This window comes from Truncatella angustata, assembly GCF_020726525.1.
Source record: "Truncatella angustata strain MPI-SDFR-AT-0073 chromosome Unknown BKA67scaffold_2, whole genome shotgun sequence".
In the NCBI taxonomy this organism is placed as follows: domain Eukaryota; kingdom Fungi; phylum Ascomycota; class Sordariomycetes; order Amphisphaeriales; family Sporocadaceae; genus Truncatella; species Truncatella angustata.
Genome location: NW_025763382.1, coordinates 3,336,135 through 3,355,946, shown reverse-complemented (window position 1 = coordinate 3,355,946; position 19,812 = coordinate 3,336,135). Strand labels below are relative to the sequence as shown.

Here is a 19,812-nt window from a genome sequence, read left to right as displayed (position 1 = left end):
TAGAAGAACAGGTCGTCGCACGGCTCCAACGCTCTCGGTCCAAAGAATGCCTCCGTTGCAGTCATTTGCCGAAGCTTTGGGGCCACAGGGGTGTCATCGTCGTTCGTGGCAGAAGGCGCAGAAGAATTCGGGCCGGACTGTTCAGCGTTCGATGATGTGATCCCAATGCGCTCTGGTTCCTTTCCCTTGGCCTTGGCGGATTTTGTTGGCTGATCCAATGGTAGTTGGGCAGAAGGCGATCTGGGCAACTGTCTAGCGCTCACAGTCTTAGTTGCATTGGAACGGATAGGCCCTTGGGGGCGTCCAAACCAGCTCCAACGCGGAGTGAGCCAGCCAGCTTGTGACGGCTGGGAATTTGCAGGTGTGCGTTGATTCTCCACCGGTTGATTGCTACTTCTACCCGCCCTGCCTATGGATGAATTTGTGTTTGTTGCTATATTTATCTCGGACTGGAAACCTTGCACACTTCGGGAGCGCAATGCTTCGTCGCCACGGCTGTCTGCGGAGGAACGAATGTTCGTGCTTATATTGACATGCCGACTTCGTCTCCAAGTGAACAATGTTGTCCAAAAGCTTGGTATTGGTTCCACGTAGTGTGGTATCGTGCTGTCCCTGGTGGTGGGTGCTATTTGCTTCAGAATTGAACGTGTATTGCTGGTGCCTGTGGTAGGAGGTGCACATGTCGAGCTTAGTGCACTTCTAGACGCTACGCCTTCTGACGGCTGCAGTTTCTAACGCCGCCCATCGGGGGCGCCAGCAAATTTGACGCTCTTTCTTCTCTCCCTTTCATTCTTATCAACAAACTTGTTCCCGATACCTGCGGCAACTACAGGGCCTTGAACATTTGAGCGGCCCGGGCTTGAGCTAAGGACACTGAGGATACCGCCAGCAGCCCGTGTCAAACGCGTACCATCGTCGATTGATGCGACATTCCCAGATTCAGGTACGGCAAGTACTTCACGAGCACCCTCCACAGCTCTGCTTTGGGATACAACAACCGCGTCACTTCTCACACCTCCAATGACGGCAGGCGCAGATCCTGGGACTTCGCCCGCAGGTTCAACTTTGTGATCGTTACGACGAAAGGTAGGAATCGTGCTTCTGGTCTGCTCCCGCACTTTGCGCTCTAGTGGTTCCTTTTTGGCATTGCTCAATGCATCTCGCCATCTACCTGGGAGACATGCATGTCCACATCCATCCGCAGGGCAACATCCTTCGCTGAACGGTTCTGGCAGGAAGGCGGGTGGACCAGGCAAAGAATCACCATCATCTGACTCATCGGGAAGCAGCGGAGAATGCCATGCCTCTATGCAAGCAGCGTGCCCTCCGTGCTTGCAACCCAAGCAATACCACCATGTCTGCAAAATCGAGGACTCTCGAGATTCTCTCCACTGGGCAAGACCTCTGGTGATCTCCATGGGTGGGTTCGAAACCACAGTGGCATCACGGTGCCCGCAGATGACGCAGGGCCCCATAGCATATCCACACCTCTCGCATTTCCATATGCCCATATTGTTTTCACCACGATTGATCTCGCGTGGCTTATGACAATTCGGACAGGTAAAGCTTGCCGAGACGCGCTGCGGGTCTTGGGCGGGATGAAATATGCTAGTATAATTATCACCCCACTCGTCCAAACCATTCCAACCAGGAACGCAAACGTTTCTAAGTGTTGCAGCTTCGACAAAGTATTTTTGCCTCATCAGGCGGTCGTGATGATGTCGTAAAATAGCTGTGGCTTGGTGATGATCAATGACTTCTTCCGGGACCAACGGCCGGAGGAGTAGGATCATGGCGGATGCATTGAGCGCAGAACTCCGGGTTTCGTGAGAAAGAGCTCGCGAGAGCATCTCGTAGGGATCTATTGATGGAGTGGTCAATCTGCTGTCCGTCTCTTTAGACAATGGGAACGGATATGGTGGATCATCTTCCCAAGGCATGAAATCAGCCTCGATGATCACGGTTGAGGTGCTCTCTTCAGGTCGGTCTGATGCCAGACGCTCGTGGGAATGTTTGCGAGGTGATTGTGGTTCTTTCACCCTGAGCTGGATGGGCGAAGGGTGCGGGGATCGATGTGAGAGGTCGTGATACCCTTCTTGCGACACCTGACTGTCACCACTATCTGCAGTAGTCTGCGATATCATGAAGATGTCTCTGGAGCTGTCGGAATCATGGCGGACTAAATCTTGCGAAACCGCAGGGTGCAAAGTTCCTGTCGATTCCGGTATCTGCTTGCCTCGAATCCGACTCTGATATTCCTCTACGGAAGACGTGTTGGAGCCGACCATGCCCACGGGGTGACTCGCCACGCGGCGTAAGCTGCCGGCAACTGAACTAGTCTCAGTCGGGAGGCGGCCGCCGTCGGAGACTGAAAATATTTGTCCAAAACTTTCGTCAGAATCGTGGCGTTCCGGCTGAGGTCTTCGGTCACTTGAAGGGCCAGCATCGACATAATCCAATGACAGTGGCTCCTTCTTCTTAGGTACGTCGATAGCTTGAGGAATCCCGTCTACTGCATCAACATCATAAAAATCGTAGCCCTCGGTGCTGGATATCTGTGAATCTTGAGAGATGTGAGTATCTTGACTGATCACGGATAAGGGAGCCGAGTCATGCCGTTGTCGCAGACCTGGTCGCTCTGACCCCTTATAAGAGGCGGGGGGTAGCGTAAAGCTGTCCAATTCCTTCACTGGTGTCAAGACTTTGCCTGGAACGTATTGGTGATACTCAGGCATGTCTTCCCTGATTGGACGAGCGATAGGCGTCGGGACATTGGATTCACTGTCAGCCTCTCCACTTAGGAGGGATGGCGCCAGGGAGTGGCGAGTCTCGACCGATCCTACAGAGCCTGTTTTCCGAGAGGTTTCGTCGCCGCTTGCCTGATTCGCTGCAGACTTGCTAAGCCTCTGAAGGTTAAGCTTGGAATCGGATCGCGCCTTAAGCATTGGAGACTTTGCATTCTTGCGCCTGGCCATGCGCAGCTCAAGGTGATATTGTGCTCGTCTGTTGAGTAGATGGTTGAAAGCTGGAGCAAGAACCCGCCAGGTCTGAGCAAGTCGGATCTGGCCAATACTCTCGGCAGCGCGAGCCCAGTGTTCCATGATACCACAAACGCGCACATTGAGAGGACTGCCGCCTTCGACATGGGGCAAATCCATGTAAAGCGTCTCAAGGTAATGACGCGAGAGAAACAGGTAGTGTTTAGACTTTGAAGATGCAGTTACTTGGCCTATTGCCATGACTTGACTCGGCTTGAAACCCTGAGTGATGCCGATTGATTGGCTCAGTGGCATGACAGGCTCATCAGTGCCAGAAGGGGGTGTTGTGCTGAAGGAGGCGGCAGGACGGGAGCTGGCATTGGCGCTGGGGCGTCGGCCCGCCAGCTTTGAGGGACCAAGAAAACTACCAACGACGTCTTCCTCAGAATCACTACGACTGTGACTCAGCACTTGGGCGTTCGGACTGGAACTGAACGAAGACGGAAGCATATCCTGGGTGGCGATGGCGGGGTGAGGCTTGCGAGAGGGTGCCCGCTCTTCCAGTACCATAAGCACGTGGCCACGGGGAGCAAAAGCAAGAGCCGAAGTAGGCCTTCGATCGACGACCTTGGGAGCGTAGGCTACATCGCATTGCGAAAAGCCATTTAGACCAACCGTCCAGAGCAGATCTTGATCTTGCCATAACGTGACATTGGGGGAATACTCAAAGCGATCGATCGCCTTGAATGGCATAGTGGGCCTACCGAAATCCCAGACATGTACCGGACTAATACCATAACCCTTGGTTGGTCCGTCAACATAGGAGACTGCAATCTGTGCGGCTCGTCTGCCTCTAGCAGAGACAGACCGCAGTGCTGGTCGCCAGGATACACAGGTTACAGGAGCTGGTGTCGAGATGGTCCATTTGGGCTTTTGCCTCTTGTCGGCGCCATCCGACACATCCCAAACATGAATGGCGTTGTCTAGTCCAGCGCTGAGGAGAGATTCGCCGTCAAAGTGCCAGGCAATGCAGGAGACACCTCTGGTGGGGTCGTGAGCATTGATTCTGAGAAGAGGAGCACTTGTCTTCCGGATGTCCCACTTGAAGACTGCGCCAGACTCGGTTGCGCAGGCAAAGATGAAGCCATCCTTTGGTGACCACTGGACGTCGCGAATGCCCTCAGCATTGCACCTAAAAGACTTGAAGGCTCGATGTGGTCCTTGGCCACTCTTGGTTGTACCCCAATCCCTGGTGTCGAAGCATCTCACAATGCCGTCTTGACTGCCGGAAAGCAGCCACGAGCTCTTGTGCGGGTTGATGTCCAGGGTGTTGATCTGACGAGAATCCTCCCGAGCCTGGACAAACTCCAGCCCGAGACCGCCGGGGGGGCGAGATCCGAGGCGAGTCAGGTTGTACTGGAATATGCGGCCGTTGGCGCAAGCCGTGAAGATGACGGATTCTCCCGCGGGGTTGATGGCCCATTTGACATCCTTGATTGACAGCTGGTCGGAAACGGTGGTGGACGTGCCGGGCTTGGTGTTGGGCTGGGAAGTAATGATCGCGCGCAAGTCGATACCTTCCTTGATGTTGGAGCCATCGATCTGGATTGTCTTGAGAATGTGTCTACCACCGAGGACGGCGAATTTCCCGTCCGGTGACTTATCCAAGCATGCGATTGGCCCACCTGCTGTGTAGTCGACATCTTGCGAGGCGTTGGGGCGAAAGGTGGGAGGGATGGGCGAACCAGTATGACCTAGGTTGTTGTCGCTGGCGGTCGAGTCGTTGGTAGGCCTGCCCAGCAGGCGGCGCATGATCTTGCCTTGATTATACATGTCGGAGTCGCGTCGCGTGCAGCGCCATGAATACGGATGTCATGATGGTACGAGGAAGAGTCTAACCGACCATGTACGGTGCGCAGAACACCAAGTCTGGTGTGCGAAACGCGCTCGTTGCAAGGCACGTCAGCAAAATCGCCAGCGAAGCTCGATTGGAGCAGAATGGCAGCAGCTTGTCGCTGAATTGGTGTTGTAGTGAAGTTGTGAGTAAGGACTCGGGAGCTCGGCGACCACTGAAAACACCGCTGACAGGCAGTGTGCCCGCTTGTAGCTGTAGCAGCAGCAGCAGTACCCGTGCCTGTGCCTGTGCCTGTAGCATGGCGCTAAAGTTACCCCGCGATTCTGCCATCAGCGGCCGCTCTGAGCTAACCCAGGTTGCATGATTTAGCAGAGTACAAAGTATGTAACTTGACTTATATGACGGGCTCCAAGGCCAAGGCCAACTTTAGTCCAGTGCTAGCTCCCCAGAGCATCCATGACGTTTCAGTGCAGTAACCCACTGTGTGTAACTGTACACGCCGTCATCGTCTTGTGCTGCGGACGATGCACTCGACCTCTTGTCTGGTCTTGACTTGTCTTGTCCTGTCTGGCAGAAGCTTGCAATCTATCCCTCCTCGACATCTGTCATGCCGAGCGAAGCACTTGCTTGTCCAAGTTAGCATTGCTCTCCCTTTATGGCTCGTCGACGCTCGTGAAGAAAGATAAAAACCCAAGGGGTCGCAAGAAGGTGCAAGCGATTGATGGGATAAGCTCCCCATGAGCACGACTACACACGCCGCCACTTGCTGCACCTCAACGCCCTCGCCATGTCTCTGTCTGCCGAGTCGACGCGCCCCCTGCTTCTACCGCAAAACCGACGTTTGCGGCATCTTCAGGGCATTTACCTACGCAACTTGAGCTTTTTCCGCCCGACTGGGAAGACAGCTGATGACCTACATCTGGGAAAGGGATCGCCGACTAAGCTTCAGGCCCTGAAGAGTAGCCAGCAGCTTCACCATGCCGCCTCCTCCGACTCCCTGCGCGATCGTCCTGCCCAGGTCCGACGACGAAGCACTAACCTTGCCAGTAAGAGTCCCATGACTAGGCAGAAAGCCCTCGAGACAGCCATTGAGGGAAGAGCTGCCGATGTTTTCCTCAGCTTGCATGTCGATGGCGTCCAAGATCCCGTCTATGTGAGCGAGGTGGCCGAGCGGTCCACGGTATGTATGCAGCACAAGCCCCAACTATGGGGTGAGATGCCTTGGGAGATGAAGCGCACGAGCTGACGGTTGCCGGCAACTTACAGAACTTCAATTTTCGATTCTTCGATCTGGCTCAAGCCCACTCGGACATCACCAGATCAGCTCTCGTCACCATAAAAGTATGGGCAAAACGGCGCGGCCACTGGATGTTTCTACTCGACCAGGCCGTTGACTTGCGTCTTTTGAATTTTATCGGCAGTCTACGCAACCAGCACTTCCCCCCCAATTGTCTAGTATTCCACCTCGTTGACGGAATTTACTGCCTAGACCTTCCTGCAAGGGTGCCTGAACCGAAACAAGGGCCAGCACTGCCCACTTCGACTTACAATGCGCTTATGAAACTCTCAAATCTGGACGCCTCTATACAGGATGCCCTCGCGACTCAAGACTCTCTCAAGGCTCAGATCAACGAGATCCTCGAGCGAACACCCCCTGATCCGGTGCCCATGGCGCAGGAGAAGGCGAAGCTGGCGAACAAGTATCTGACGGCCGAGCAACGCGCCGTCAGGGCCGCCGAGGCCCGCAAGGAAGAACTGAAGGAGTCAATTGCTGCTCGACGTGCTGCCATGGCCAAGGGACGACAAGCACAAAAGAAAGCCGCTGAAGAGATCGAAGATGCCACGACAAAGCTACCGGCTGCTCGTGCTTCCGTTGACAATACGAAAGACGGAATTCGTGGTCAACGCCGCCGGATCTGTGAGGAGCTGAGTCAGGTGTTCCCCATCACAGCTGCTCCGTCGGGGACTCCATTGGCTTTCCAGATCTGTGGGCTCGACTTGCCCAACACCGACTATGACCCGGCTATGAAGACTGCAGAGGAAAACGCCATTTCAGCAGCATTAGGCTTTGTTGCTCAGTTGACCAACACCCTGCAGTTCTACCTGAGCGTGCCACTGCCGTATCCACTTACACCATATGGCTCGAGAAGCAGCGTTCGAGATGACATATCTCAGATAGCTGACCGAGAGCGCTCCTTTCCGCTGTACCTTCGAGGCGGGGCGACGGCACAATACCGATTTGACTACGGATGGTTCTTGCTCAACAAGGACATTGAGATGCTATGCGCGAGTGCCGGTCTGAAAGTGGTCGACGTACGCCATACACTTCCAAACCTCAAATACCTTCTCTACGTCTGCAGTGCTGGCTCTGACGAGTTGCCGGAACGAAAACGTGGGGGTATACGAGGTCTTTGGGCGGGCAAGATGAAGGGCAAGGTCAACACGTCTTTGGATGATGGAGCTAGCAGTACTGCCGGAAGCCGCCGTGGGAGTGCGGAGAGCGAGGTGGCAACCAGGCAAAGGGATGAGCTCAGAAGGATCATCAGTGCTGGGGCTGACGGCGCTGAAAACGGACATGCCGGCGGTGACAAAACCGCTGCTGGAGGTTTACCATTTGGCGAGGGCACCAAGTTCACGTTGAGGACCAAAGGCCTACGAGAGAACATCGTTAACTAGGGTTTTCTTGAAGATGGGCTCCGAGTTTTGCCCCGGTGACAAAAAGAAAAAAAAAGCAGCACTCGTATAAACACGCTGGAGAGCAGTTCGTTTTCATTTCATCTAAGATACCCTAGAAAGAAGATAGGAGAAATGCGCATGGAAGGAGTAAAGACATAAAATCGTATGGCTTTCTGACACGCACTTGGTCTGGCTGTATGATCCAATCTTGTCCCATGCATACATACATACACACATACACGCAAAGATACTACTGGTGTCGTATGTACAGCACTTAGCCAAGCCAGGGTCTCTAAGATAGTGTATCAAAAAGAAATTGGAAAAAGAAAAGATAAACAGGTGAAAGCTTACTAGCAACCCAGCCTGACCTCGGGGACCTCTCAATGTATCCACCATTCAATCCAAGTACAGCTGAAGACGGAGGTAGGGTGTCATTGTATGGAGGTAATGCCAATCAACCACACAGCGCGTTACGGCTAGCATGGGGCGGCGGGCGGATGTTTATGCCTGGCAGTAAACAATGCATATGCATCTGAGATGGCTAAATTAGCGTCAAATATGTTTAGCCTCATCAAGGTGGTCAATTGGGGTAGGTCCAGCTGCTCCAGGTTTCAAAGCCATTCGTTCGAGAAACAAGGCTGGAGGTCTAAGTTAGTGCTGAGAACCAAGCCACCCCTGAATATCATAGTTATTGTTATGGGAATGGATGCAGCTTTTGAGACCATGACCATCTGAGCCTGCCCATGTCTTGGAGAGCCCCATAAAAAAGGCTGCGCGCCCCCATTCGCTAGGCCCCTGACTCTGTGCTAGCTCCCGCGCGTTGACCAGCCAACGCCGCCCACAAGCACCACAATATTTCCCCATCCACTTACAGTAGTCTGTCTTCGCTGCTGTCTTCAGTCTTTTGTGCCGGCAAATGAACTCCCCCCGCCCCGCCCCATTGGCAGCTCTTGAGCGTGAACCATGAACATCAGTAAGTTAAGTTACTTGTAGTTACGTACTGTAGTTAGCATGAGCATGAGCCGGGGGCATGGGTGTGTATGAGAACGAGCACGAGCACGAGCATGAGCCATGACAGCACATTCACGCTGCTCCACCAACGACAATCAAGCCTGTGTCATTCTTCTCTGCTTTTCTTTTCCACGTCAGCCAATGCGTTGACCGATAACATTGCAATTGCCCTTTGAACGCGTCTCCTGCCACCACCCAAATCGACTCATAGAGTATCTTGCTAAATACCACAATACCCCCCCCCCCCCCCCTAACACGGCATTTGTGACATCTGCCTCCGGGCTTGTTTGCTGGACTGCCAAAAGACCACAGCAGGGCAGCAGGCGGTGCATTCGACAATACTTTGGACTCGACACACACGACGCGTCCCGAGGTAGTGCGGGACGCATGTGGGCGAGGCTTTTGACCAACATTGTACCATAACGAGAGCCCAAACCAAACGAGACAACATGGCAGCTATGCGAGACCCGGGTGCCTCTTCCATCACAGTCGCCGGTAAGCACCCACACAGACACAGAGACGCACGCAGTCTCGCACTCTCACTCACATGGCCACTGACACCCACACCTCACAGTACGAGTTCGGCCTTTCACCATCCGCGAAGCTGCACAACTACACCGCTCCGATGGAGACACGGTCTTCTTGGGAGATGGCTCCCTGGCAGCAGTACCGACACCAAAGCTCAAGTCCAGCGGCATCAGATCCGTAGTGAAAGTCGTCGACGACAGATGCCTGTATGTTGGTGCTTGCACCTCGCTATCCTCCCTCTGCTCTCTCTCCCCCTTGCAGCGCTCCAGAAGAAGAAGAAAGACAAAAAGAATAAAGAAGAAAAGAAAAGAAAAGAGCCCAGATGTCCTTGCTGATTCCTCTCCATCCACCAGAGTATTCGACCCGCCCGAAGACAACCCTATGCAGAAGTTCTCCCGATCCCTCGTTCCTCAAGGCAAAAAGGTCAAGGACCAAATATTCGCCTTCGATCGCGTCTTTGACGAGAACACAACGCAGGACGAAGTGTACGAAGGGACCACCAAGAACCTGCTCGACAGCATCCTGGACGGCTACAATGCCACCGTGTTCGCGTACGGCGCCACTGGATGTGGTAAAACACACACCATCACCGGCACCTCCCAGATGCCCGGTATCATCTTTCTCACCATGCAGGAACTGTTCGAGAAGATATCGGAGCGGAAAGAAGACAAGCATACCGAGATCTCCCTATCATACCTCGAGATTTACAACGAGACCATTCGAGACCTGTTGGTCCCTGGTGGCAGCAAGCAGGGCTTGATGCTACGAGAAGATTCCAACCAGGCCGTCACAGTGGCTGGTCTCACCAGTCATCACCCAAGGGACGTGCAAGAGGTTATGGATATGATCATCCGAGGTAACGAATGGAGGACAGTTTCACCGACAGCGGCCAACGCCACCTCTTCGAGGTCACATGCCGTTCTGCAGATCAACATAGCTCAGAGGGACCGCACGGCAGCGGTCTCCGAGCCTCACACCATGGCCACCCTGAGCATCATCGATCTTGCCGGTAGCGAACGAGCTAGCGCGACCCAGAACCGAGGAGAACGTCTGTTGGAGGGTGCCAACATCAACAAGTCTTTACTTGCTTTGGGCAGCTGCATCAACGCTCTGTGCGATCCTCGGAAGAAGAACCACGTCCCGTACAGAAACAGCAAACTCACCCGGCTGCTCAAATTTTCCCTCGGCGGCAACTGCAAAACAGTCATGATTGTCTGCGTCAGTCCCTCGAGCCAACACTTCGACGAAACCCAAAACACTCTGCGATACGCGAACCGCGCAAAGAATATCCAGACCAAGGTGACAAGGAATGTCTTCAACGTCAACCGCCATGTGAAGGACTTCTTGGTCAAGATCGACGAACAAATGGCTATCATCAACGAGCTGAAGGCGCAGCAGAAGGACGCCGAAAAGGGCGCCTTTGCCAAGTTCCAAAAACAGTTGGAGAAGCGAGGCGCATCTGCCACTGGAGGCATCCAGAGGATCCGTACCGCCTACCACAACTCAGGACCCGAACGCCAAGACAAGATCTCTCATTTGAAGAAGCAGCGAGCTATCGAGCGTCGTATCGGCTTATTATCGTCGTGGATCGCCGCTTTCGATGCCATTTGTGATGCCAAGGACGATGAGGACTGCATGCCTTCCAACCTGGCTGCCATGCGCAATACCGCCCAAGGCATCTTGATCGAGCTCGAAAACAGCCGCCACCATATACACCAAAAGCTAGAAAAGGGAAATTGGGAGAGAGCTATCGACTCTGCTCTCCAACACAGCATTGGCCAGCTTCCCACGGGGGATGCGCACGCGGATGCTGGTGAGATGGCCACGCTTCAAAGAGAAGCTGAACTCCTCAAGTCCAACTTCGCGAGGGAAGCCTACAGGGAAGTACTCGAACAGGATAAGGCTGGAGACGCCGGCATGATGCAGGTTCTTTTGACGGCACAGTTTGATATCATGGCATCATTAGCTGAAACCATGAATATGAGTGCAGACGACGCTGTGGCTCATGCCAAGAAGATCATCAACCGTTTACTAGAGACTGGATACTCAGCAGCATCACATATTGTCAAGCCTGAAGGTGGAAGCGCCCCTGTCGAGAAGTTTGCCCCCTCCAAGCGTGGAACCCCGAAGAGGAAGAAGGCTGTCAACGTCATGATAGAAGGCGTCAAGCCCATCCCCAATCCAGTACTTGCAGCTGTTTCTGCGGAACAACCATCCATCTTTATGTCGCCAGCCAAGAGCTCGCCACGAAGGCGTAAGGTCCTGAATGCGAAGAAAGGTATCGCATTTACACCAGCAAAGAAGAAGTCTCGAGGGGTTAGATGGCGAGACGACGAGTCAGAGACTGGTACACTGGCAGATTTCGAGAAAACGCCTAAGAAATTCCAGACGACCCCGGAGGTTGCGTCACCTGAGAAGACTACTGAAATCCCTCTAGTTCCGTCTTATCTCAACGACACAGCCGGCGATTCCAGTCCGTCACTAATTGCTCCGGAGCCGGTCTCCATGTCTCCTGCGGTATCTCCCGCGAGATATATCCCATCGAAACCAAATCGATTCCAGGCAGGCTTTTTGACAAAGACGAGAACCTCTACTACGGGCAGCATGGGTGGTTCCCCTGTCGCCCCAACACTATCATTGAACCTGGTCTCGTCCGATGACAACAAAACAAGTCCTCTTCGCAATCTCGACCTTGGAAGAACTGCTAACATCAGATCACCATCATATACTGGACGAAATTCGCTGAGCCCTAGAGTGTTATCTGGATCACAACTGCCTGTGCCGATATCGCCACCAACAGCACCACGAATCACCACGGATGAGAACCGCCCACCTTCAAACTATAACTCGGATTCCGAAGGGCCCAGCTCTCTTATCGATGCGACCAAGCTGCGCTCCGCGCTTCATGCGAACAATCGGCGTGACCGTCTCTCATCGTTGGGCATAGCCTCGACGGGGGCTAGGAGGGTGAGCTCAATTGGATCCTATGGCGGCACCAGCCACAAAATCTCAAACTCATACTCAGGTCCTACAGCCAGCGCCGCGAACGGCATTTCGAGAATAAGACGACTGAGTGGAGAGAAGATTGGTAGTCCACCAATAAGCTGCTCGCCCCCGGATACGTCGGTGGGAGGGATCCGATCTTTCACGCCTGGACAAGCGAGACGAATGGGGATGGGGGGAAGTGTGAAGATGCACGGTAGCCCAGAGAGGGTTCAGAAGGAGTCCAAATCTCGTAGAATCACTATTGGCGGTTCTGCGATCAACTCCCTCGCTTCCGCGAAAAGAGACAAATCGGGCCTGGTCTGGCGATAGTTGGATCATACTCTGCAACCTGAAAATGAAGGAATAAGATTGTCTTCACCATGTACTCTAACTTTTTTTTTTTTTTGGTTGATACCGGAGTTTTTCGGGGCCTTTCAGGCCGTTGGTGGTGTCATGGTGTTGCAGTACAGTTTTGTGGCTTCCCGACTTGTATCATTTTCTTTTTTGTTCATACTCATCCGGATGCAGATGGTCCTGGAGTCTTACGATAATGCATGCATAAATTTGTCAACCTTATTTCTGTCGATTCGTCCCGGCGATTACTTGTGAGGTAGGGAGCACTCCCACTACTTATTATATTTTATACATTTTATGATCTTTCTCCTCTCGTTACTTCAAGGTAAGATTCCCCCTCCTTCCGCAACATTCACTGCGAGCATGTTCGTCTCATGACCGGCGATCATCCAACACCAAGTCCTGCACGTACGCCAAGCCTACTGCTTATGGGGATGTAAAACCCATTCAGTGAGCATTTCGGCCTTGAAGTTGATGCAATAAAAAGCCTATACCTTCATATATATAATAGACGGTGGCTTGGCCAGCTTTGGTCCAACCTTTGGGACTAGTCTAGCACTTGGGAACGCCTGCTGCACAGACCAGATATTAGGCTATATACTCATCGGTCGCTGCGCAAACCCGAATAAGCTTAAATGCTTGCAACCCGAAGGTCCAAACCAAAATGGGAAGAATGCAGATATAGAACATAGAAGTGCGAAATCAGAAAATTTGGATCATCAAACTGGTCGCGTGGATAGTTCCTCCGTAGAATATGTTTAACATAGTCACTAATCGATTCCAGATAGAAAAGATTGCAGACGGAGCAGCAGCGTATGATGAACTAAAGTCAGTCTCTTTGTGCCATTAATAAGGCCAAGTAAACGGCTGATGATTTAGGTTTTAGCTAGGCCTCATCCTAGAGCTGAACTTTAACATCGTGATTTACTAGCTTAATATCTTGCCCTAGATTTAGAGATGTTGGTAATTAACTGCGTCGAAACGATGGGCGTGATCCTGGTAGCGTTGCATAGCCTCACAAGATATTGTCCTCGGCTCATACATTGATAGCATAATATAGAGAGTTGTTTGGAAACAATGATAGTCTAAGTTAAGTGCGATATACGAGCCATGACGAACCAATCTGGGCTCATAGTCCAACCATACTTGTACATAACTCTATCTTTACATCACAATCGTACACGAAACTATTGTTGAGTGCCCTTGAACTGGGCAACATCACCTGCGTAGTGACAGACCCAGTCTTGCTACTTTATTTGCAGTCATGTGCAATCAATTCATTGCTGCCCTACAACCAATGCGTCTTGTTTGCTACGATTCACAAAATCTGAACGAAACATTGATGAGGTGGTCATCCAGGGACATTAGTGATCGAAGAGGTTAGAAGTTCGGTATATTTTCGTTTGCCACGAAAGACCACATCAACGGTGCCGCAACAGGTTCGAAAGCCGCCTAACTAAGGCATCAGCAAGGGAGCAGGACTATACGATACTGAAACAAAGATAAAACTCGGGACTTTATAAGAGCAAGTCATGGAATTCATAATCACAATTTAGCGTTGGTTTCCCATTATCATCTAACGATTGTTCATGGCTGCCAAGTGATCACGCTGTCGATGACCGCGTCTAAAAGGGGCTCAAAGCCCACCTGCTTAGTCTCGAAGGGAGGCTAAGCGCGTATTGAGCCTAATTGAATTGTTGTGCGTATGCATGGTCGCTGATTTATGAATCTAATCTTAGGATATATATAACATCAAGTATCTATAAATTCTAGCCTCTTTGAACTTGTGAGAACATTACTCACCTGTTACCCACGACGGCTGAAGGCAACCTATCCTTAATCCACTTAAATGTAAGTCAACGCGCCTCTCAGCATTCCCAGTCCCAGATAATCCCGTGGCTCTTGGAGGAGTTGGGTATTGATTATGAGCTGAAGCTCTTCAAACGCTTGAATCGACGCTCCCCTCCCCCCCCCTTGAGCTGAAGGAAACCCATCCTTGAGGGGAGTCTCCGCAGCTCATCACGCCCACCGGTAGGGTGGCAAGGAGCCCACAAAGAACGAACTTTGTCAATCTCTGGTACATTAATTGGGGTTACCAGGTGGGAATGTACGACACTCAAAAGTACGAAAACGTTGGCGCATGGCACTCCAGGTTCACCAACAGACCGGCATGGAGGAGGGCAACGGAGAAGGGCAACGGATATGATCTGAGCTTTCCCTAAAGACCTCAAACGCATATGCAGCCCATTGAGCTATGAATATCAACAGATTTTGTCGGCCTACTGCAGCTACAGTGGTTCTGCTGCGGCTCTCGCCCCCACCTTAGGTTGAGTATAATAAGTAAACCTTCACTAAATTCAACAAGCATACTACAACGAAAGCAACAGCTTGATTGCATTGTGGCTGCCTAAAAGCAAACCATAGAACATGAGATCGGTGTCGTCGCAGTACAATTCACCAAACGTGTATATTTAAGGCTAAGCCTTATTTTAAGAGCAGTCAGCAGATGTTTGGGGGAATGAAAGAGTCTCCGACCCGAAGCTAACACATTGTCCCAACACGATCTCTAGCGATGCCGCGCGATTGGCTTTAAACCTTGTAAGTGGCATTTCTGCAGGACTCCTGCAAAGCCAAGCCACCCATTCGATGTCATCTACGGCACGAACGCCGGGGGAGTCCTGGGTGATCAGACAGTCAAGTTCTTGAACTCTTTCTTCAATTCGATTCCGCAATCGTACTTGGTGCTGTTCATTTCTCCCTTCTGATACCCATTAACAACCCACCAAGATGCCCACATCCACAAGAGCCCGACATACCGCAACCGTCTCGCAGACAATCCGTGGCTCACTGCAATGTCTGTTCGCATGTGTCCTGCTGATGATATTTGCCGTGGCAGTTCTCGTCGGCGCCGGTACGATCAAATTACCACCATGGACGAAAAGCCTAGACCAGTACTCGCCTAGAGACCATACCGGACCTGCCGTCAGTTTGTTGGGGTGCATTTGCATCCTGTTCATCTTATCCTGTGGCCTCGGAGTGGTCCTGATGAAGAGAGAGGCCAGAGGCTCAGACGCCCGATCACTAGCTTGAGAAATCTAGCCCTCTTGTAGTCTTATAACTAGTCAAATATTGTCCATGACGAGCTCCTCAATGCAGCCCGAGCTGGCGCAGGAGTACATGGTATCGTTGCGGCGGGACGGTCTCGCCATGACACCCATGACAGCCATGTCGGCAACATGAACGAAGTGCACTGATGGTCGTCATGGCAATCGCTCGAGACATGTGGCGGGATTTGTTAACAAGCCCGAGCTTGACACAAAGTTGACAAACAATTAAATAACACATAAATCTGGTGAGTCGAGGTGAAGGTATAAGAGGTCTCAAGCTCATGGTGAAATGGACGATATAGCGTCCCAAGCAGCATCAACTTCAACTGTGCACATATGCCGATCATCCTCTACATTGACTTTCTTAATATTCATCGGGGCCAGACAACTACAGGTCAACAGCAGTCCAGTACTCACCAGTGCTGCTCTCAGAATGCCGTACATCGAATCAGTGACGAAAGTGTCTCGGTAAAAGCTACAGGCTGCTATGATATTCTTTCTCTGTTGTATTGGAGAGACTACAGGTTAAGCCTTAGCTCGAATTGTGGCTGCCAACTATTTATAACACTGCCATTAAAGCCATCGCAAGTGGTACGAAAACCACCGTTAAGCTCACCACGAGTCTACCTCCAGCATTAGCTTTACCACTTGTGGTGTCCTGTTTAGTGTTTCCAATGGCCCCAAGGACCGTCACCTGGTTCGCGAAGCTTGTTCCGTTGAACTCGCCGGATCGATCTCTTCCGACCAGGAAACTCTCTGGGGGGCCTAGATAGCTTGGTCTCACACCGCCGAGATCCACAATAACCTTTTGAACAATAACACTCGGGGCTAGTCCCCAGACACGGAGCTTATACGCGCCCTCTTGGGTAACATTCCACCGTGTGGTAGTGTTATGGCTAGGGTGGTGGCCCCAAACAGCATCACCAACAGCATAGCCCCAGGACGGGGGCAAGTCCTGCCCGATGCTATCGCCGATGAAGCGAACGGTCTTTGGCGTCTCTTGCTGGGCGCCAGCTGGGAACATGGAGACGGCAAAGTGAAGGGGGTTCTTGTCGGACAGATAGTTCTGTGTTGGGCTCAAATATAAGGTGACGTTGATGTTGGAGACATTGGTGAATAGGTACAAGTCGTATTCCAGTGCGGGGCCAGAGTCGGGTGTTACTGGCTGCGTGTCCTGAGGCCACAGGCTTACACCACCATAGGTTCGTCCATAGTCTTTGAGTGTATGATATGTTACGTTGGAGGTACTGTTTGATGGGTGGTAGACCCTTTGATAATTAGGACCTTCGATTGCGACGTGCTTGTCTGATTCCACAAAGCCAGTGCTGAAGTTTGACGGAATATTTCTCATGTTGATGGGAAGTTGTACAACCGGTGCGCCGTACCAGGCAGCAAAACCTTTACGGCCGCATCCGGTAGTAAAGTTGATGTTACTGTTAGTGTTGTTGGTGATTTGTGGTGCAGACTCCCAATCAATCGAAACATAAACGCGCGAATCAGTGCCATTGCCTGGACCAACAGTTCCGTTATACTGAGAGAGCTTGACCCACGGCTTGTCTGTTTGCGCCACCCAATCACAGGACACAGTTCCTCGTGAGAAGATATCAAACCAACGTGTTGCAGAACCATATGGATCAAGTGGTGGCAGTGTCAGAGTCGCACCAGAATTCGTATGATACTTGTCGTCTCCAGGGATGCTAGCGTTCAGGCCTTCAACCGCGATACCGACAGCACCCGCCGTAGAAGTAACTCCTAATTGACTGAAAGCTAAAGCAGGAGCAATATTCCTCATAGGTTGTTGCCAATACCCGTCATAACCCATATGGGTTTCTGTTGCGAGTTGTAAGTTTAACGTGGCAAGAATTTGCACGAAACAAAGCTTGAGACTTACGATCCATCATATGTTCCCATTTTCCATCGAGCAGATCATCCCAACGAGAAGTCAAGTTACCGTCAGCATTGAAATCTGCCAACACTTGCATGGCAGCATCGTTAGCGGAGTTGCGGTGTTGATTGGCATAAACGGCGTTCTTCTCAGCGCCGATATTCACCTTGTGCACAATCTGTCCACCTAGGATTGGATGAAGAATCATCTCAAAAAAGGCAGCCTGCTGATCTTGTTCCAACTTGTCGTACACAGCCTGCGCATCCGCAGCAAGGTCGTCCCATTGCTGCAGAACCGCATCTCCCTCGTTGTAGTTGATAACGGAATAGACATATGGCTCGATGAGCTCATACTTTCTGCGACCAGCATACATGCCATAACGTGTAAGAATGTCAGCAATGTCATCCGCAATGTCTGAACCGAATTCTCGCGTGGCCCAGGCAGAAAGCCAGTCATTGACATTGTCAACACCCCACTGATTAGCGTCGTATGCCATATCGAAGAAGTGGCTAATTGGCAGCTCAAGAGGCTTTAGATCACCTACGTTGACGATCCAAATACGGTCCGCGCCATGTGAGTAGGCGAGATGCATTTGCTCGGCAGTCTTTTGTAGCTGGATGGTATTTATCCATTTGTAGTTCCTTGGGTCGCCAACGTAGTCGAAGTGATAGTAAACGCCGGCACCACCAGCTCTATCAGTCTCGTTCGAGATTGGCACCCTCCGGACATTGCCCCAATTATCATCAGCCCATAACAGAGTGACGTCGTCCGGTACCTCTAGCCCTTCCAGGATATAAGTCGCGACCTCCTTGTAAAGACACCACATTTGAGGTACGTCTGTAATGTTGGCATCGAGCACGTCCGCAATGATGTTTCTCTGATGATCGACAAGCGTCTCTAGCATGCTGACAATAGTCTGACTGCCTAACCCCTCGATGGCCGTGTCGCCCGTCCCACGCATACCCATTGTCCATAAACTGTTGCGTGCATATGGCTTGGCTCTTTGTGCGCCATACTCAAAGTACTGATCGATAGTCTTGTTGTTCAAGTTATAGGCCCAAGGACCTAGCCCCTTGTTGATGTAGAACGTTCCAAATTCATTCTGAGCTCGCATCATTGGCTCGGTGTGGGAGCTCCCCAGAACGATTTCCCATGCGTCGGCCAATGGCTGATTGGCAGGGTCATCAACCTCGAACATGGTTCCCCAGACGGTGGGCCACAAATAGTTCGCGCGTAATCTCAGAAGCACCTCGAAGACGTTTGGGTAAAAGTCTCTGTTGTATCCTTGCCCAAATGGAGTGTCCGCAAAATTCTGACTAACCCAGCCGGATAGACCAGGCTGCTCGTCGTTGAGGAAGAAACCACGATACTTGACAGACGGCGAGCGTTGGGTTTTGCCATTGGACAAGAACCAGATATTCTTGTTTTGCTTAATAGGCACATCAGCCCACCAATACCATGGGCTGACCCCTATTTGCTCGCTGATATCGTAAAGGCCGTAGATGACTCCTCGAGGATCGCTACCAGCTATAACAACAGCCTTTGAACAACCTGAGATTGGGCTCTCAACCAATTTTGTGGTGAATGATTCCCATCGACCTTCGATGTCAGACACATCGATTTTCTTCTTAGCGATCAAGTCGTCAATGAGTTTCGAATGGCCGATGGTGCCAGCGATTATAACAGTGTCGGGCGCGGATGGGTTGGTATAATTAGGGCCATCAAAGTAGTTTGTGCCGTTCGTTGAGTACTGGAATTGTGTTAATACCTATAGAAGATGCAACGGCAGATTTGGTACGTACCACTGTGTAATTCGAGGCCGCTGGATAATACTCATATAAAGCTGGGCCGGCACCAGCAATGCCATTACTGAGTGAGAAGTTTGTGCCTGTTACACGCCCAAAGTCCTTGGCCAAATCACCAGCAGCGCGAATAACACCCCAGTAGTCATTGTCGGACACAAGTATCTGGGGTGACGTAACAGCGCCACCCGCCAATTGGAAAGCATCTTGTACACTGGTGAAGCTGATCACTGGTGTTTGGCCAAGGGCAGCTACTAGCGGTACAAAAACCACCGTCGCTATCAACAAGAGTGACTTCATTGTGTGGTACATGGTCACGATGCGATTGGGCAATTGGTCGATCCCAGAAGTCACACCCAAAAGCTCGACTGAACCAAGTAAGAGCTCACGAAGGGACGACTTACTCTAAATACACATCAATGGGTAACATCCTCGGTTGGGATGTTGACAGGCCTACCCGAAGCCTTGGGAGACCCATGTTCAGCACAACGCTGGCCCTGCATTCATAGCAGGCTAGCCGGGTAGACGACTGAATACCACCACATTATTCCAACAACTATGGTGAGCGGACGACGCAATCCGGCCCGCATCATGCGTGGAACGGCGAGGTGCCTGAAGTGGTCACCTATGG

At 51.7% G+C, this 19,812-nt stretch overlaps 6 protein-coding genes across 6 annotated transcripts; 3 read left to right on the top strand and 3 right to left on the bottom strand.

Annotated features, from left to right (window-relative positions):
- Nucleotides 1-731: 731 nt before the first annotated feature.
- On the bottom strand, nt 732-4,811 carry BKA67DRAFT_655480 (uncharacterized protein; the record flags this gene model as incomplete). The annotated part of the gene is made up of 1 exon (XM_046106765.1): nt 732-4,811. One exon carries the CDS (start codon nt 4,809-4,811, stop codon nt 732-734), a length of 4,080 nt encoding a protein of 1,359 aa, XP_045961428.1.
- A 71-nt stretch (nt 4,812-4,882) lies between these two features.
- Nucleotides 4,883-7,509, top strand: BKA67DRAFT_655479 (UV radiation resistance protein and autophagy-related subunit 14-domain-containing protein; the record flags this gene model as incomplete). The annotated part of the gene is made up of 3 exons (XM_046106764.1): nt 4,883-5,021; nt 5,565-6,013; nt 6,100-7,509. The coding sequence occupies 3 exons, from the start codon at nt 4,883-4,885 to the stop codon at nt 7,507-7,509; spliced, it is 1,998 nt and encodes a 665-aa protein (XP_045961427.1).
- Nucleotides 7,510-7,560: 51 nt separating this feature from the next.
- Nucleotides 7,561-8,054, bottom strand: BKA67DRAFT_182286 (uncharacterized protein). The gene has a single exon (XM_046095287.1). It carries the CDS (start codon nt 7,903-7,905, stop codon nt 7,612-7,614), a length of 294 nt encoding a protein of 97 aa, XP_045961426.1. The 5' UTR covers nt 7,906-8,054; the 3' UTR covers nt 7,561-7,611.
- A 915-nt stretch (nt 8,055-8,969) lies between these two features.
- Nucleotides 8,970-12,363, top strand: BKA67DRAFT_590833 (kinesin motor domain-containing protein; the record flags this gene model as incomplete). The annotated part of the gene is made up of 3 exons (XM_046104626.1): nt 8,970-9,015; nt 9,095-9,254; nt 9,402-12,363. The coding sequence occupies 3 exons, from the start codon at nt 8,970-8,972 to the stop codon at nt 12,361-12,363; spliced, it is 3,168 nt and encodes a 1,055-aa protein (XP_045961425.1).
- Nucleotides 12,364-15,174: 2,811 nt separating this feature from the next.
- Nucleotides 15,175-15,641, top strand: BKA67DRAFT_532415 (uncharacterized protein; the record flags this gene model as incomplete). The annotated part of the gene is made up of 2 exons (XM_046099529.1): nt 15,175-15,369; nt 15,510-15,641. The coding sequence occupies 2 exons, from the start codon at nt 15,175-15,177 to the stop codon at nt 15,639-15,641; spliced, it is 327 nt and encodes a 108-aa protein (XP_045961424.1).
- Nucleotides 15,642-15,943: 302 nt separating this feature from the next.
- On the bottom strand, nt 15,944-19,726 carry BKA67DRAFT_182262 (uncharacterized protein). The gene is made up of 3 exons (XM_046095286.1): nt 19,182-19,726; nt 17,386-19,129; nt 15,944-17,324 (listed from the first exon to the last, which is right to left on the bottom strand). Exons 1-3 carry the CDS (start codon nt 19,491-19,493, stop codon nt 16,054-16,056), a joined length of 3,327 nt encoding a protein of 1,108 aa, XP_045961423.1. The 5' UTR covers nt 19,494-19,726; the 3' UTR covers nt 15,944-16,053.
- Nucleotides 19,727-19,812: the final 86 nt, after the last annotated feature.